The sequence below is a fragment of the Apium graveolens genome, chromosome 1 (genome assembly GCF_009905375.1).
Source record: "Apium graveolens cultivar Ventura chromosome 1, ASM990537v1, whole genome shotgun sequence".
In the NCBI taxonomy this organism is placed as follows: domain Eukaryota; kingdom Viridiplantae; phylum Streptophyta; class Magnoliopsida; order Apiales; family Apiaceae; genus Apium; species Apium graveolens.
The window spans coordinates 142,476,421-142,490,058 of NC_133647.1; the positions used below are offsets into that span (position 1 = coordinate 142,476,421).

General features: G+C 37.3%; 1 protein-coding gene and 1 pseudogene across 1 annotated transcript; both read left to right on the plus strand.

The window, feature by feature from the left end:
• Positions 1-3,159: 3,159 nt before the first annotated feature.
• Positions 3,160-7,404, plus strand: LOC141667611 (uncharacterized; annotated as a pseudogene).
• On the plus strand, positions 5,658-13,277 carry LOC141667618 (uncharacterized). Its single transcript, XM_074474176.1, has 8 exons — positions 5,658-5,792; positions 10,241-10,590; positions 10,690-10,771; positions 10,862-10,939; positions 12,046-12,156; positions 12,417-12,458; positions 12,620-12,712; positions 12,785-13,277. Exons 2-8 carry the CDS (start codon positions 10,349-10,351, stop codon positions 12,956-12,958), a joined length of 822 nt encoding a protein of 273 aa, XP_074330277.1. The 5' UTR covers positions 5,658-5,792; positions 10,241-10,348; the 3' UTR covers positions 12,959-13,277.
• Positions 13,278-13,638: the final 361 nt, after the last annotated feature.

Consider the following 13,638-nt stretch of genomic DNA (forward strand, 5'->3'; position numbering starts at 1 on the left):
TTAACAAACTTACAAGGTCAAATGTCTGCGAGTTGTTAAACAACTCCCGGGTGCTGTACTGTGGCTCTGGCAATGGCTGTGGCTTCCCAACACGCATCCGTGCAATGCCCGAGTACCACTGCATGTAGCCTGTGTCATCCACTGCGTCTGGCTGATGAGCAACTACAACCTCGGGGTACTGACTAAAACGGGTCCACTCACCAATCTCAGAAAACCATATACCTCGCCAGTCATAGGGATTAAACGGAATCATAGGCTTCCTATACTCTGTCATGTTAACAGGTGACCGTGGGATACCCTGTCTGAACCCGAACTGTCTCATCACCCTGCCTGAATGCTGATACTCTACAACATCATAGCATAGCACTGGAATCCTGGCAAGACCAAAGTAATGAGCCTCCCAATCCTCAGCCGATATGTCATGATCCCCATCTGAATCCTCCTCCACCTCGTGAAAGTGGGCATATGGCGTCCAAGACACAATATCAGCTGCTACTCCATCAAACTCGCCTCTATAATGTGGCAAACTATGGTGAGGCGCCAATCTACTATCACGCCTACCTATAGCCCGTTTTCTCTTAACAACAATCCCAGTCCCAGGAACATCCTCATCCATAGAATCATCAGGAACAACATCAGCCTGCACCTTACCCTTCCCTCCCCTTCCCCTACCCTTACCCCTAACCTCCTTCACCTCCGTCACCGTCTTCCCCCTAACCTAATTCCCTTGTTTCCCTTTTACCTCCTTCCCCTTCACCTCCTTCCCCTTCTTCCCCTTCTTCCCCTTAGGCTCCTCCTCCGCCTCCGCCTCCTCCTCGTCCTCAGCTACCACCTCATCTACCGGCCTAGCCCAAAACTCAGCTACTGGATATGAATCCCTGATAGGATCAGGAAGAGGTCTCCCAATCAAGAACCGTTCATATGCCCACAACTGCAACAACCACGTACAACAGGCAATCCTCTTGGCCCCTTTCTGTGCTGCATGCTCGAGCCCCCTATATAGATATGAAAGAACCGCAGAACCGCAAGACCAACTCTGCACACCCGTAAGATAGCGGAGGTGTCCAATATACTTCAGGTGCACCACATTCCTACTACTGGTAGGAAATAGAACAGAACCAACGACCATGAGCAGGTATGCCTGTGTGTGGATAGCAATCCTCCTCGGATCAGGACCCGGAACAACCTTCCCATATCTCTGATACAACCAAGTGTACTTTATGCCGGCTCTGGCCCATCCCGCCTTCACTTCCTCCTCATCCAATGGCTCAAACCACTATCTCGAAAAATATGCCAAACCACTGTCCAGACCGTCTCCAACTAACGCATGACCAGCAACCAGTAAACCCAAAATATAGCCAACATCCTCCAAAGTCACTGTCATTTCCCCCTGTCTCATGAAGAAGGTGTTAGTCTCGGGACGCCACATCTCCACAAGTGCCGTGACAAGCCTTGCATCATTCTGCAAAACCACACCCGGATTTGCAAACACACCAAAACCAATGCTATGCAACAAGTCCTTCTGTGCATCAGATAAAACCCACCTACGCATGTTCCTGTTCCCACAATAACACTCCAAAGGACCCCGCTCATGTCCCTCGCAAACATCCGAACTCACATGATAGGAGTTATCAAATATAATGTCATGACTAACTGGACCCGACAATATGTTATCCATCCTGAAACAATAAACACACAATTTAACGTTAGTTACTTTCACATTTAAAATTGACCATATAATGTACAAGAACCAGAATGTAACAAAATTTAGGCCTTGTTAATTCAAATCTCAACCAACACATATCAATCAATCAACAACATTACGGAATCAAGACATTCTCAGAAATACGACACAACCACAATCAACAACATTGAACAAAACGCAACCAAGACATTCTCACGTTACATATTCCTACACAACCACAACCATCAACATTCGACAAAACTCAACCATTACGATTAACTAATCACGATCAAGTAGAAACAATCATCACCATTAACGTAGAATACGCACAAATCAGAATACGCACAAATTAGAATACGCACAAAAACTGGAACAAATCACGATCAACCCAATCACGATCGACCATTACATCGCACAACTCATAATACGCACAAAACGAATCAGAATACACACAAACGGATTAATTATATGATTACGCGCAAACAAATCAGAATACGCACAAACGAATCAGAAAGACATATCCAGTAACAGACACAACCTAGTCTGGATGTGAGCGGATTAGTGGCCTTCAATAAAATATCTTGACCACAACAATATGATCAGAAACACATCTTAAAGCATGAATGAAATGCTTGTTGGAGATATGAACTATGATTAAACATGACTTTGCATCAGACTTGACTTGCATAACATAGGGCAAACAAGATATGGTCTTCGTTAATGAGTTGGGCTAAACATAGATAGATTGCAACATTATGACAATGTAAAAGGACCCAATACATACATTTCATAACTAACCAACTGCTTAAAAAATGGTTTGGCTAAAATCACCAATTCCAAACTTGTGGACAATTAAACAGATACAAGTACCAATACATTCTCAATCAATCCTCTATACATATAATTCTATACCTAGAGATATAAAATATTGAATCTTAACCAATGAACCGAACCATAATCCGATTACAGTTTCCCGTACATGGTGTAGTCAGTAGCTTACGATTTTGATCACGAGTATACTAAATCGAATCAACTAAATCATACTACACTAAATATCAATTCAATCAATTCAATTTTAAAAGCCTAACCCTAAGAACATACTAATACAACGAACAATCGAGAGAATCGAACCTTTGGGTAGAAAACAGTTGTTGGTTGGTTGTTGTTTCGGTTGAAATCGCCAGAAAATCGCCAGAGAAGGAGGAAATCGAACCTTCAGTGTTTGTGTATATAACTGATGGAGAAGAAAGTCGGGTGGTTATAAGTTTCTGCACGTTCCGCTTATATTATCCGCGGAAAAAAAGCGCGGAAATGGTAGCATTCCGCGGAAAAAAAGCCCGGACCGGCCAATCTTTTTTTAAATCCTGACCGTGAATCCAACAACCGGGAGATAATGATCCAACGGCCAGGAGATAATGTGTTGGTTAAGGTCCCTGACACATGATTGACCCATATCTAACATATCGAGTTTGAGTTGCACATTAATTACATGAAACATGAAATTAAAATAGAACGGAGTAAACGGCTTTAATTTTGGGGAGTAAGGAGTTTGGACTCTCAATAACTGAGAATATCTTGCAGATTTCGAACTCTCCATATCTTGTAAATCGATTAGAAAAGACATAAGATGAGATTTAACTGGAGTTGCTTCAGATCATCATCATCATCATCAGGTATTTATATTACACCCTTTCTTCATCCCAAAAAACCCTTTATTCCTTCTTTATCAAACCCTGATGCTCAATTACTACAATTACTTTACGAGAAATCAAAGGTTGGTTTCGATAAGCTCGATGATGCTCTCTTTTTGTTCGATAAAATGCTCGAAATGAAACTTCTGCTTCCTGCTTTGAATTTCAGTCAGCTCTTAGCTGGCCTTGTTCGAATGAAAGAGTACTCTGTAGGTGTCTCTATGTTTAGAGATATGTGCATTTTATGCGTTCCCGTTAATATATTTACCTATACTACTGCAATCAACTGTTGCTGTCACCTGAATAGACTTGATTATGCCTTTTCATTGTTGGGCGGAATCATTAAGCGTGGTTTTGTCCCAAATGTTGTGACCTACAACACTCTTATCAAGGGCCTTCTATCTCAAGACAGGCCTGTTGAGGCTGAACATTTGTTTAGGAAGGTTCTTATATTCAATGAGGTTCAGCCCGATGTGCTAACCTATAGCATTATCTTTAAAGGCTGTCAAGTTGTTTAGAAATATGGGGAAGAAAGGTTGTATTCCCAACACAGTGACTTATTCCACCCTTATTGACGCTTTATGCAAAGACCGACATGTTGACCATGCACTCAGTCTTCTTTCTCAAATGAACCACAAAGGCATTTCACCGAATGTTGTAACCTATAGTTCATTAATTCAAGGTCTCTGTAACTTTGGTTGATGGGAAGATGCAATTCGATTGCTAGGAGAGATGAATGCTAGGAATATCTCTCCAAATTCGCATACTTATAATATATTGATAGATGCATGTTGCAAAGAAGGAAAGGTTAAAGATGCGGAATCTGTGATGGAATTGATGATTCAAAGAGGCCAATATCCTGATGTAGTCACGTATAGTTCGCTGATGGATGGATATTGCTTGCGTGGAGAAATTGATGAAGCATTAGAGGTGCTCAAAACCATGAGGGGAAGGGGTATATTGCCCGATTCTCGTACCTACAATATTTAGATAAATGGTTATTGTAAAAAGATGGAAGTAGACAGAGCAATTAGTCTCTTTAAACAAATGCCCCTTGAAGGTTTGGCACCAACAATTGAATCTTTCAATACTATTTTGCAAGGATATTTTCAGGTAGGTAGAGTTGTTGAAGCACGGAAGTTTTTCCAGGAGCTGCTAACCAAAGGTCATAAGCTGAATATTGTAACATGTAGTATCGTGCTGCATGGTCTTTGCGAGAACCATCTTGTTGGTGAAGCACTCTCGTTCTTTCACACAATGGAATGCGCTGGTATACTTCCACATATATATATTTACACTATTCTGATTGACGGCTTGAGCAAAGATGGACATCTAGAGAAGGCAAGAAGTCTGTTTGAAAGCCTACATTCAAAAGGTTTACAACCCAATGTCAAGACATATACAGTCATGATCAGAGCATTTTGTCATGAAGGGTTACCCGATGAAGCGAATGAACTATTTGTGAAAATGAAAGATAGTATTTGCTTTCCTAATGATGCTACCTACAACACACTTATCCGTGGCAGTTTTCACAACAAGAAGTACTGTGAAGCAAGTGCAATCATAGATGAGATGCGTTCTCATGGGTTCTCAGAAGATGCATCTACCATGTCCTTGTTACTGGTCTTACTTGAATCAAAAGATCAGGATCCTGCTCTTCTTGCTTTGCGTAAGAAATATTTGACATAGTTACTTGGTATAATTCCAATCCGGGCTTTCATAAGCTTGATAATCTCTTATTTTGATTTGATTAAAGCCTCCAATTGATACCTTGGTTTACTGTTATGATATTCAATTATTCAATAGAATGTTCCTGTATGAATTTTAGGTATTTTCACAATTAATAAAAATCAATTATTTGCCGATCTATTTAATATCAATCTATATATTTTTTGTATTGGATTGACAAAGAAAAGAAAAGGGAAAGAAGAAAAATATGTTTACCTGAGTATAGGTGTATTATATAACGAGTTTTAGTTTATGAGTAAGAAAATTGTAATATGTTTATTCTGGTGTCTTCGGTGTATTCGGTTAGCTTCTGTGGCAGTTCGTTAAAGTCTCAATCAAGCATATTAAGTGCTTTCGTTCCTGGGGATTAGTTATCCCTCCTATTCATTATTATAAGTGTCTACTGTGATATATGCTGTTTTCTTTTCTACTATCCCTTGTACTTGTTACAGAATATCTAGTTCTGGAATTATCCAACCAATACAAGATACGGCCACTGAACTGCAACCTACCATTCAGAGTAAGATAAATACCAAGATATACCACTATATTTAAGATACTCACATGGTCACATGTTGCAGGTCTTGGAATAATTGGGAGGTTGGTGTTAAGACTTAAGAGTAACAACTTTTACAGATAACATTGATGTCGTAGCAGTTGATGATCCATTTGTGGATGCCAAGTTCATGGTAAACAATGATAAGTAGCTGCTATGAGTTATCAATGTTGTTCTTTCTGCATGATTATGCTGGAATGTTCTTGGGGGCAAATTCATGGATTTAGATTTATTTTTTTCTACTATGAGGTTACCCTATCCTTTACCCACAGTGCCCTTGATCAGTAAGGATGTCATCTATGATCAGCTCAATTTTCATCTGTTATGACCAGGTACATCCTTGAGGGAGAAAATTTAGCGGAGGGGATGTGGATATGGTTCATTTTATGTGGCTTAATCAAACACTTTATAAGTAATTGCTATAAAAAAGTTAAGAAAAACAGAGAGGAGATAGTACATCAACCTGAACGTCTCAACTGATGAAACACATTTCACGTGAGCAAAAAATCTGCAATTTTCACAATATTAAATCCAGTGACTGGGATTTATATTTTTCTCTCAGACACCACAGAACTGGACAAATCGAAGATATTTTAGGGGAAGAGAGTAGTCTAAGACAGGATGGTGTTCCTTGTGAAATCTGCTTTGGTAGGTGGTCGGAGCATTTGCACAACTCTGGTGTATCCAAAATCAACATTTGGTGCAAACCAACATTTGGTAGGTGATCTGTAGCTGCAGTGTTGCAGGCATGACCCAGGAACAAAGATGGGCTTTGGACTAAGGTTAATGGGTGACTGACTTGGATGGCATTGGATACGTTACTCTAGAGACTTTAGCTCAAAGGTTACACATTTAACGTAAATATAAAATTCCTGACTCCTGAGAAGTACTTTGCAAACACAACATAGCCAAAACTTGCATTTTCCAATTGGAATTGCAGTGAGGCTTAGAATAAGTTGCAGCTTGGCAGGGTGTGTAAAGTTGAGGGCAACTCTGCACAAGTTTTATGCAGATAAAAACCATGCTGGTGGGAAGCCCGGTAAACTATGCTCATTCAACTGGCGGGAATATGGAGATTCTGGGAAAATCTGTTCCTTTCCCAGACTAGCTTCCTCTGCTCGCAACCCTAAGGCACCAGGTAAAAATGCTGTTTCTGGAATTGTTTTCAGAGAAGTAAACTTTAATCCCTCAGGCAAAAGTGGAATGAACAGGGGTGGTGAAGCTATTAATAGGGATGATAAAGGTAAAGGAAAGCTGATTCAGGAGGATGCTTCTGGTGGAAAGGGTGACATACTTTCATCTGCAATTAAATGGTTAGGATACTCCATGCGGGTTGGTGAGGAAATGGCCAAGGGAAAAGATTTGGGGTTTGATGGAAAAGTGGTGTCAGTGCACTCATTAAAGAAGATTAAACTCATGGAGGTGAATGAAATGTCAGACATATGGGAAGCCCATGAGAAGACCAGTACGAAGAAAGGTCCTGAGAACAATGGATTGCAGATTATGATTAAGGTTCGGATGACTCTGATGAACGCAGCCACTAGAGTTACGATTTATCAAGTCCCAGTAGTTGTAGTCTGGCAGTACGGTACTGTTCTAGGTTGTAGGATTTATCATCTCCTTTTTCCAGCCTTTTAACGTATTACATATTACTCCCAATGGTAGGTTTCCTTGTCTGTCTTTTGTAAAAGTCTGGTAGCAGTGCTATTTATCGTTTTATTATAATGAATTTGCTTATCTATAAACACAGTCTGCATTTTGTTTCAGTTCTGCCATTTAAATTTTAAATTGACGGATTTAGAAGATGTTTTTTTGGCAGGTGGAGGAGACCAAATATGAGTGTAGATATTTATAGATGGAAAATGAGAACTGACACTTTTCCGTCACTTGACACATGGGATGAATTTAGGGGTATGTATTATTTTCTGAAAAATGGAACACCCCATAGTCCCATACTATTGTTGTAGCATACCTTACTCGACACATGGGATGAATATTGGGGTATGTATCATTTTTCTGAAAAATGGTCCACCCCATATAATTGTTGTAGTCGTGCGATTTCTCCCTATAATAATCACTAAATATTAAATATATTGAAATTCTTCATTGATATTAAATTTTATTTTGAAAAAATAAAATACATATATATTTACATATTTTTTCACTAAAATAGAGTGTAATTTTGTTCAAAAAAAAAAGAGTGTGAAACGTATTTAAATTTGTCATATAAATTTATATCAAATTCTCATGTGATTAGCTCATCATTAAATTAATAAATAAATAAAGGAGAGAAATTTTGAGTTGGACCCGCTTTCTCAAATATTAGCGGGGGCAAATATTTTTTTTCCGTTTTAATTGGTGTATTTTTAAATATTGATTTAATTAGCTACAGAAATGTTTGAGACAAAATGAGTCCTGTGAGTTCGAAATATCGAAAATAAAAAAATTCCAAAAAGAAACTATTAAGGGAATACTGATAATACTTTCAAGGCCTGAACCGCTGATTCTGATCAAAATACACCACGTAAAAATCATCCAAGGTAATCCATGCATAATGTTACTCATTAATTTGTCATTAAATCATCTACTTTTCAAAGTTGTAAATTACTTTTTGTGTTATATATTTAGTGGACCTAGTGTCGATATTTATGAATTCCAAAAACTTTTGGGCGGGAGGTCAAAAATTTGACTCTGCGTTTGTAATTAATTAGCAAAAAAATAAGGATCCAAAATATTGATTTGTAGTTGCAGAATGCAACAGAGAATCAACTGAGGAATTTCTACATTGATTTGTCTTTTTGTTAATTATTCACACTGATCAAACACTTTTAACTTATCGAAGTGTATGGGTTAAATTACCAGTTGTGTAAGCGGAATCAACTTGGCAGAGTTATAGAGCATGACCAATGGCAGCAGCAATCTCTCTGGTACATGTTTATATGAAGAATGTTATGCATAAGAAAGAGTGAATATGGAAAACAGAATAAATGGTTTGGTTTATAATCTCGAGGGGTTGGCTATAGATGGTGCAAACGACAATACCAATGAACATGCACCAAGAATTATGATACACTTGCTTTCAGATGAAATTGTAGATTCTATAACGGGAATATTGTTTTGTCTTCCTTTTTGTGGAATTCGATTATAATCAGAGTCATTGCAATGTTATTTCCATAAGAAAGAACTATTTTGGTGATCTGACATTTACTTGAGCATCTTTGTTATCTTGTAGCCAAAACAAGATGTAAGAGAGCATCTCACATTGCTACCCTTGTGACCTTGTCATATATTTGCCATAACCTTTTGTTTCCTTGCCTTATGTGACATATCCTTGCCCCCATTCACCTCAACCTGAACCCCTAAAATTTGGGATAAACAGTAGTTCATGGACGACCAGACCAGTGTCCAAGCCCAGGAGACAATACAGCAAAATTTTCTGGAATTATCATTGTCATCTAATCATGATTCTTTTATTACTTTGCTCTGATCTTACCTTCAAATCTGTTTCCTGTCATCGCACCTATTACGGGGAAAAGGAAAATGAAAAATGTATTAGCATTGGAGACCAATGTGCCCTTCTTTTAATTATCTACTGGTCTGGTTTGATTGTGCTATATTTTCATTCCGTTCACTGGTTGAAGAGAACAATCTCTTGAGATCTGAACTTCAAAGAAAGAATTATGAAATTGAGAAATATGTAAGTGATACTATGATATTTCCTTAGAAGACTGCTAATGTCATTCTGATCCCCTTCTGTTTATTCTAATACCTTCTCCATTTTTCTTTGATTTATTGTACGTATAGCAGAAATACTTGCCTTTTGCCAGTAGAATGACATATGACCGTATATCTTCTGTTGAAAAATCCACTTTGCTCAAAGTTGTTATGGTTTATTGTATATAGTAAGATTGTGTTGCTAGTCAAAAATCTAGTTTATTGTGCATGATTGGAGGTGAGTAAAGGTATTCAAAATATTAAAGGATTTTTTTGGTTTCTGAAAAGGTAAAGACAGTGTTCTGATTCTTCTGGATAATGACAGGATATTTGTCTGTAATAGATATTTAAAGGAAGATTAAGTATCAGCACAATGAAATTAATAGCACTTTATCATGTGTTCTGGCAATGCTTGAGACTTGAAAGAGGTATGTACTGGAAGATGGTTGAGGTCAAAGTCTGTCTCGTACAAGAACTCCCGGATAAAGCTAATGTGTAATATCTTTCTTTTTTTAAAAGTGCATCATAACTTGTAATGTATGAGAGCATCGTGATTTGTTCTAGCTTCAGCATAAATGTTATTGGATAACTGACTAACTAGTTTTGATCACTCTTTGAAAGATTTAAAGATTATACAGATCGGTATAGTATGGATCTATAGCTCTGGCTTCTGTTGTTAGTTTGTTGATGAAAATTATTCAAGTGTTTTATGAGCAGTGTGGAGCTCGTATGAATTCCTAAATTTATTAATTTCTGTATTGTGTATGTTTATCATCCTATTGTGCAATGCTACTTAATTTGTACAGTTTACGCTTAAATGGATATACTTTTACGTCTCAAAAAAACTTACATTTGACATGTTGACAGCGAGTTGATGACTGAAAAGCTCAAAACCCGCATTCAGTTGATAATTGGGATGGTCGTGCCTATGGATCACGAGGAAGTAATCAATCAAATCATCATTTCGCACATCCAATGAATAGATATAATAGCAGAAATAACTCTTTTGCACACAATCTATCTGGTACATTAGGTCCAAGGGAAGGAGAATTTTACAACGTCACCAATCCCATGGTGCAAGGTTATGGAGAAAGGAACTTTGGGAGCAGCAAGATCAGTGAGGCACGAAGTACATTTCCTTCTGGCCAGACAGTACCGCAAAATGGTGGCATTTCTCAGCGTTCTACACCATTTACAAGATCATTTTCCCCTAGCAGGTTTTATTTATTTGACATTTAATTCGGGCAAAGTGATGTGAGAAAATTTTAAAATGAAGGTGAAAGAGATTAGTGATATGTAGCTACACCGATTAATAGGTATCAAATGGAAGGAGAGTATGATCCTCGTAAACTGATAACAATGGCTGATATAGGTGATCGTTGCAGCTCACTGAAGAAGGTTCTTTAAATTTCTTTTGTGTCTAGTGGACTGAATGATAAATCCTCACATGTATTTTCTACCTCACACTGATTTCAAATGTTTGTGTAGGATTTAGTTGTTAAGATTCGGGAAAACGAAGTCGAGATTTCTCAGTTAAGGAAACATCTTGCTGAATATTCAGTGAAGGTTGGTAGTTGCTATCTATGTAAAATATTTAATTTGCTTTATCTTATCATCTTTGTTGTTAATTTCTGTGGTTTAGGAAGTGCAATTACAAGATGATAATTTTTCTTTGGAGAAACGTATTGCTTACATGCGTATGGTAATAAACTCGTATATTCTTTAGTGTTTCCTCCCCTCTCCCCACCTCCCACACACACTCATGAAAACACACTACTCTATATGTGAATGCCAATGAACACGTATACCATTGCTTACGCAAGCTCTACTCTCTGAAACAGTTTACTTTGTTTACGTCTCTTACTTTTTGCGTGTCTGAACTTTTCTTGTCTATTATTGGATATTGACTGTAAAATTATATCCTTGTGGTTTCTGTTGATGCTGCGTCCAAAGCTCTCTCTTATAGACAAGACATAGTTGAGGAAAACATACGTCTTGCATATGCTCTGCAGGTGTCTTTGATACATGGCTATTGCAGTTTAATTTAGCATACTCATACAAAAAAATTATTTTGAAGACATATCAAGTGTTTCTAATTAGTTTTTTTATTACAATTTAGAGATAATTAAAAATGTCAGACTGTAATTAATGAGATTTTAGATACTTATAAGAATCACAAGGGTACTTCATGCAGCAATATCTTTGAGAGTAAATGAGGTGCGCGAGTTTTCATTCACCAAACAAATGAATTAGCTGGTCATCTTATATGAAGTTGCGCGTGCTACTATATTTAATCAAACTCGAGAGCACCTCTAATGTATATATATACTAAAGTATTAGGTTTTTGTTCTTTATATTCTTTGTTGCATCATCAAGCTTGTAATAGAAAGAGAGATTAATTGGCAGTATGTAAACGGAGGCTGCATATATGCAACTTCTACTATGCACTTAAAGAAGCAGAGGATGGAGGATAATAATGGATAGAATATAGTGTTGCTTAAAATGGTAAATCTTACTTTGTGAAAATAATGGTGTCCTTTCCAGTCTAAATTTTACTTCCTGCATGAAAGACGTAGGAGTAGGAGTAAAATGACAAGAATATATGTATGTGTTAGTTCTTGGTCATTGGTATTTATATTAACCTTTTGTTTTAATTTTTCAAAAAATAACAGGAAGCAGAGGAAGAAAGATCAACATTCGTATCCTCTTTATCTACCGTTATTTCTGAATGTATCTCAAAGGCGCCAGATGATGATGCTCAGTCTATTGTTGGTAATCTAAAGGCAAGGTGTTTTATTAACTCTTCTTGTTTAAACTGCAGTAGTGCAAGACTAAGAAGATTTTTTTTATTCTTTTTGCTAAATGAGAAGAAATTTCACTTTTCTTGTTAATGTGACCAAATTGAGGTAAGATGATGTGCTGCTTTTAGGTACACCTTCCCTGGGGATAAGACCTCCGGGACTTGGCTGCCAAAATGTGGCGTAATTGGAGTAGTTATTAGTACTTCTCTATAAGCTCTTCCTTTTAGATTGCTTCTTTGCAGATCATTTTTAAACATTTGCAGGAGCAACTAATTATTACAGAGGTATGATGTGCATAAGTAAAAAGTCCTTCGATATGTAGTAGTTTTTACTTTAAGATGTTAGTGCAATAATTTGAAGCATATTTGAGTAGTTTTTTTGTCAGGTACATATACTGATTTTTTAATTGACTACTTGGCCTGAGAAGTGGGTTATTTTTTGACAGACAAAGCTAAAGGACTCTCAGTATCAAATGCCGCCATGGCGTCCTGATATAAAGTTGACAAGCTATGTTCAGTCACCATCACATTCATCTTTGGTAGGTTGGTATTGTCCAAGTGTCTATTTATCTTTACCATGTAGTTTGTGACCAACTTTGTTTCTCTAACAGAACAATGGGCTTGGCCTGGTACCTCAACCATCTTGGATATTTAAAGGAGAGTCCGTGGTACCATCTGGCCCATCAAAAGTTAGAGATTGGGATATTTTGGATAATGACCAAAGCAATATAAGTGGTTTTACCAAAACTTTAGAGACAGATGTATTCACTCTTTCAAGCAGATGAGCCGAGTCAAATGTTGCCGAGTCAAGTGTTTACTGCTAACCTTAAATGCAATTGCAATTATTAAGGGTTAAATATCAAACACATAATTCTTTGCCTCCAAATGAATTAAGTTGGTCACTAATTGTAAGTTTAACTTAATTTTAAAACGGTGACCAAGTCGGGCCAAATTTGCAATTAGTTATCAACTTGAATCATTTGAACGCAATCCAGTTGATAATTGATATTTAACCAAATCATGAAAATATCTTGCTGCAACACCGTACAAAGTATATAAACTTATGTGAAAAAATCGTAGGATCCATGTGATTGTGAACATTTAACTTTTTAATGATAATAATAGTAATATTGAAGTATATTTATAAAGAGGCCACATTTTACGATTGTTGTCTTTTTGAACTTTTTGTTGTGTAAGATTGCCATCATATGCAGTTTTGTAGTCCCATATTTATCTGGTTAATGGCAACCTAAAAGCGGGGATTACCTGGTGCATGTTTGGGTAAGCTTCATTTGAGCTTATATTGGTAAGCTTGATTTGAGCTTATATAGGGTCCAACGGTCATTCTACTGTCCATGGATGGTTTGGCAAAATAAGTAGAACTAGCTTTTTACTCTATTTTAGTTCAGAATTTAGAATGTTAGGTTTTGTTAACATTCGTCATTCCACGTTTTCATTTCTCCTC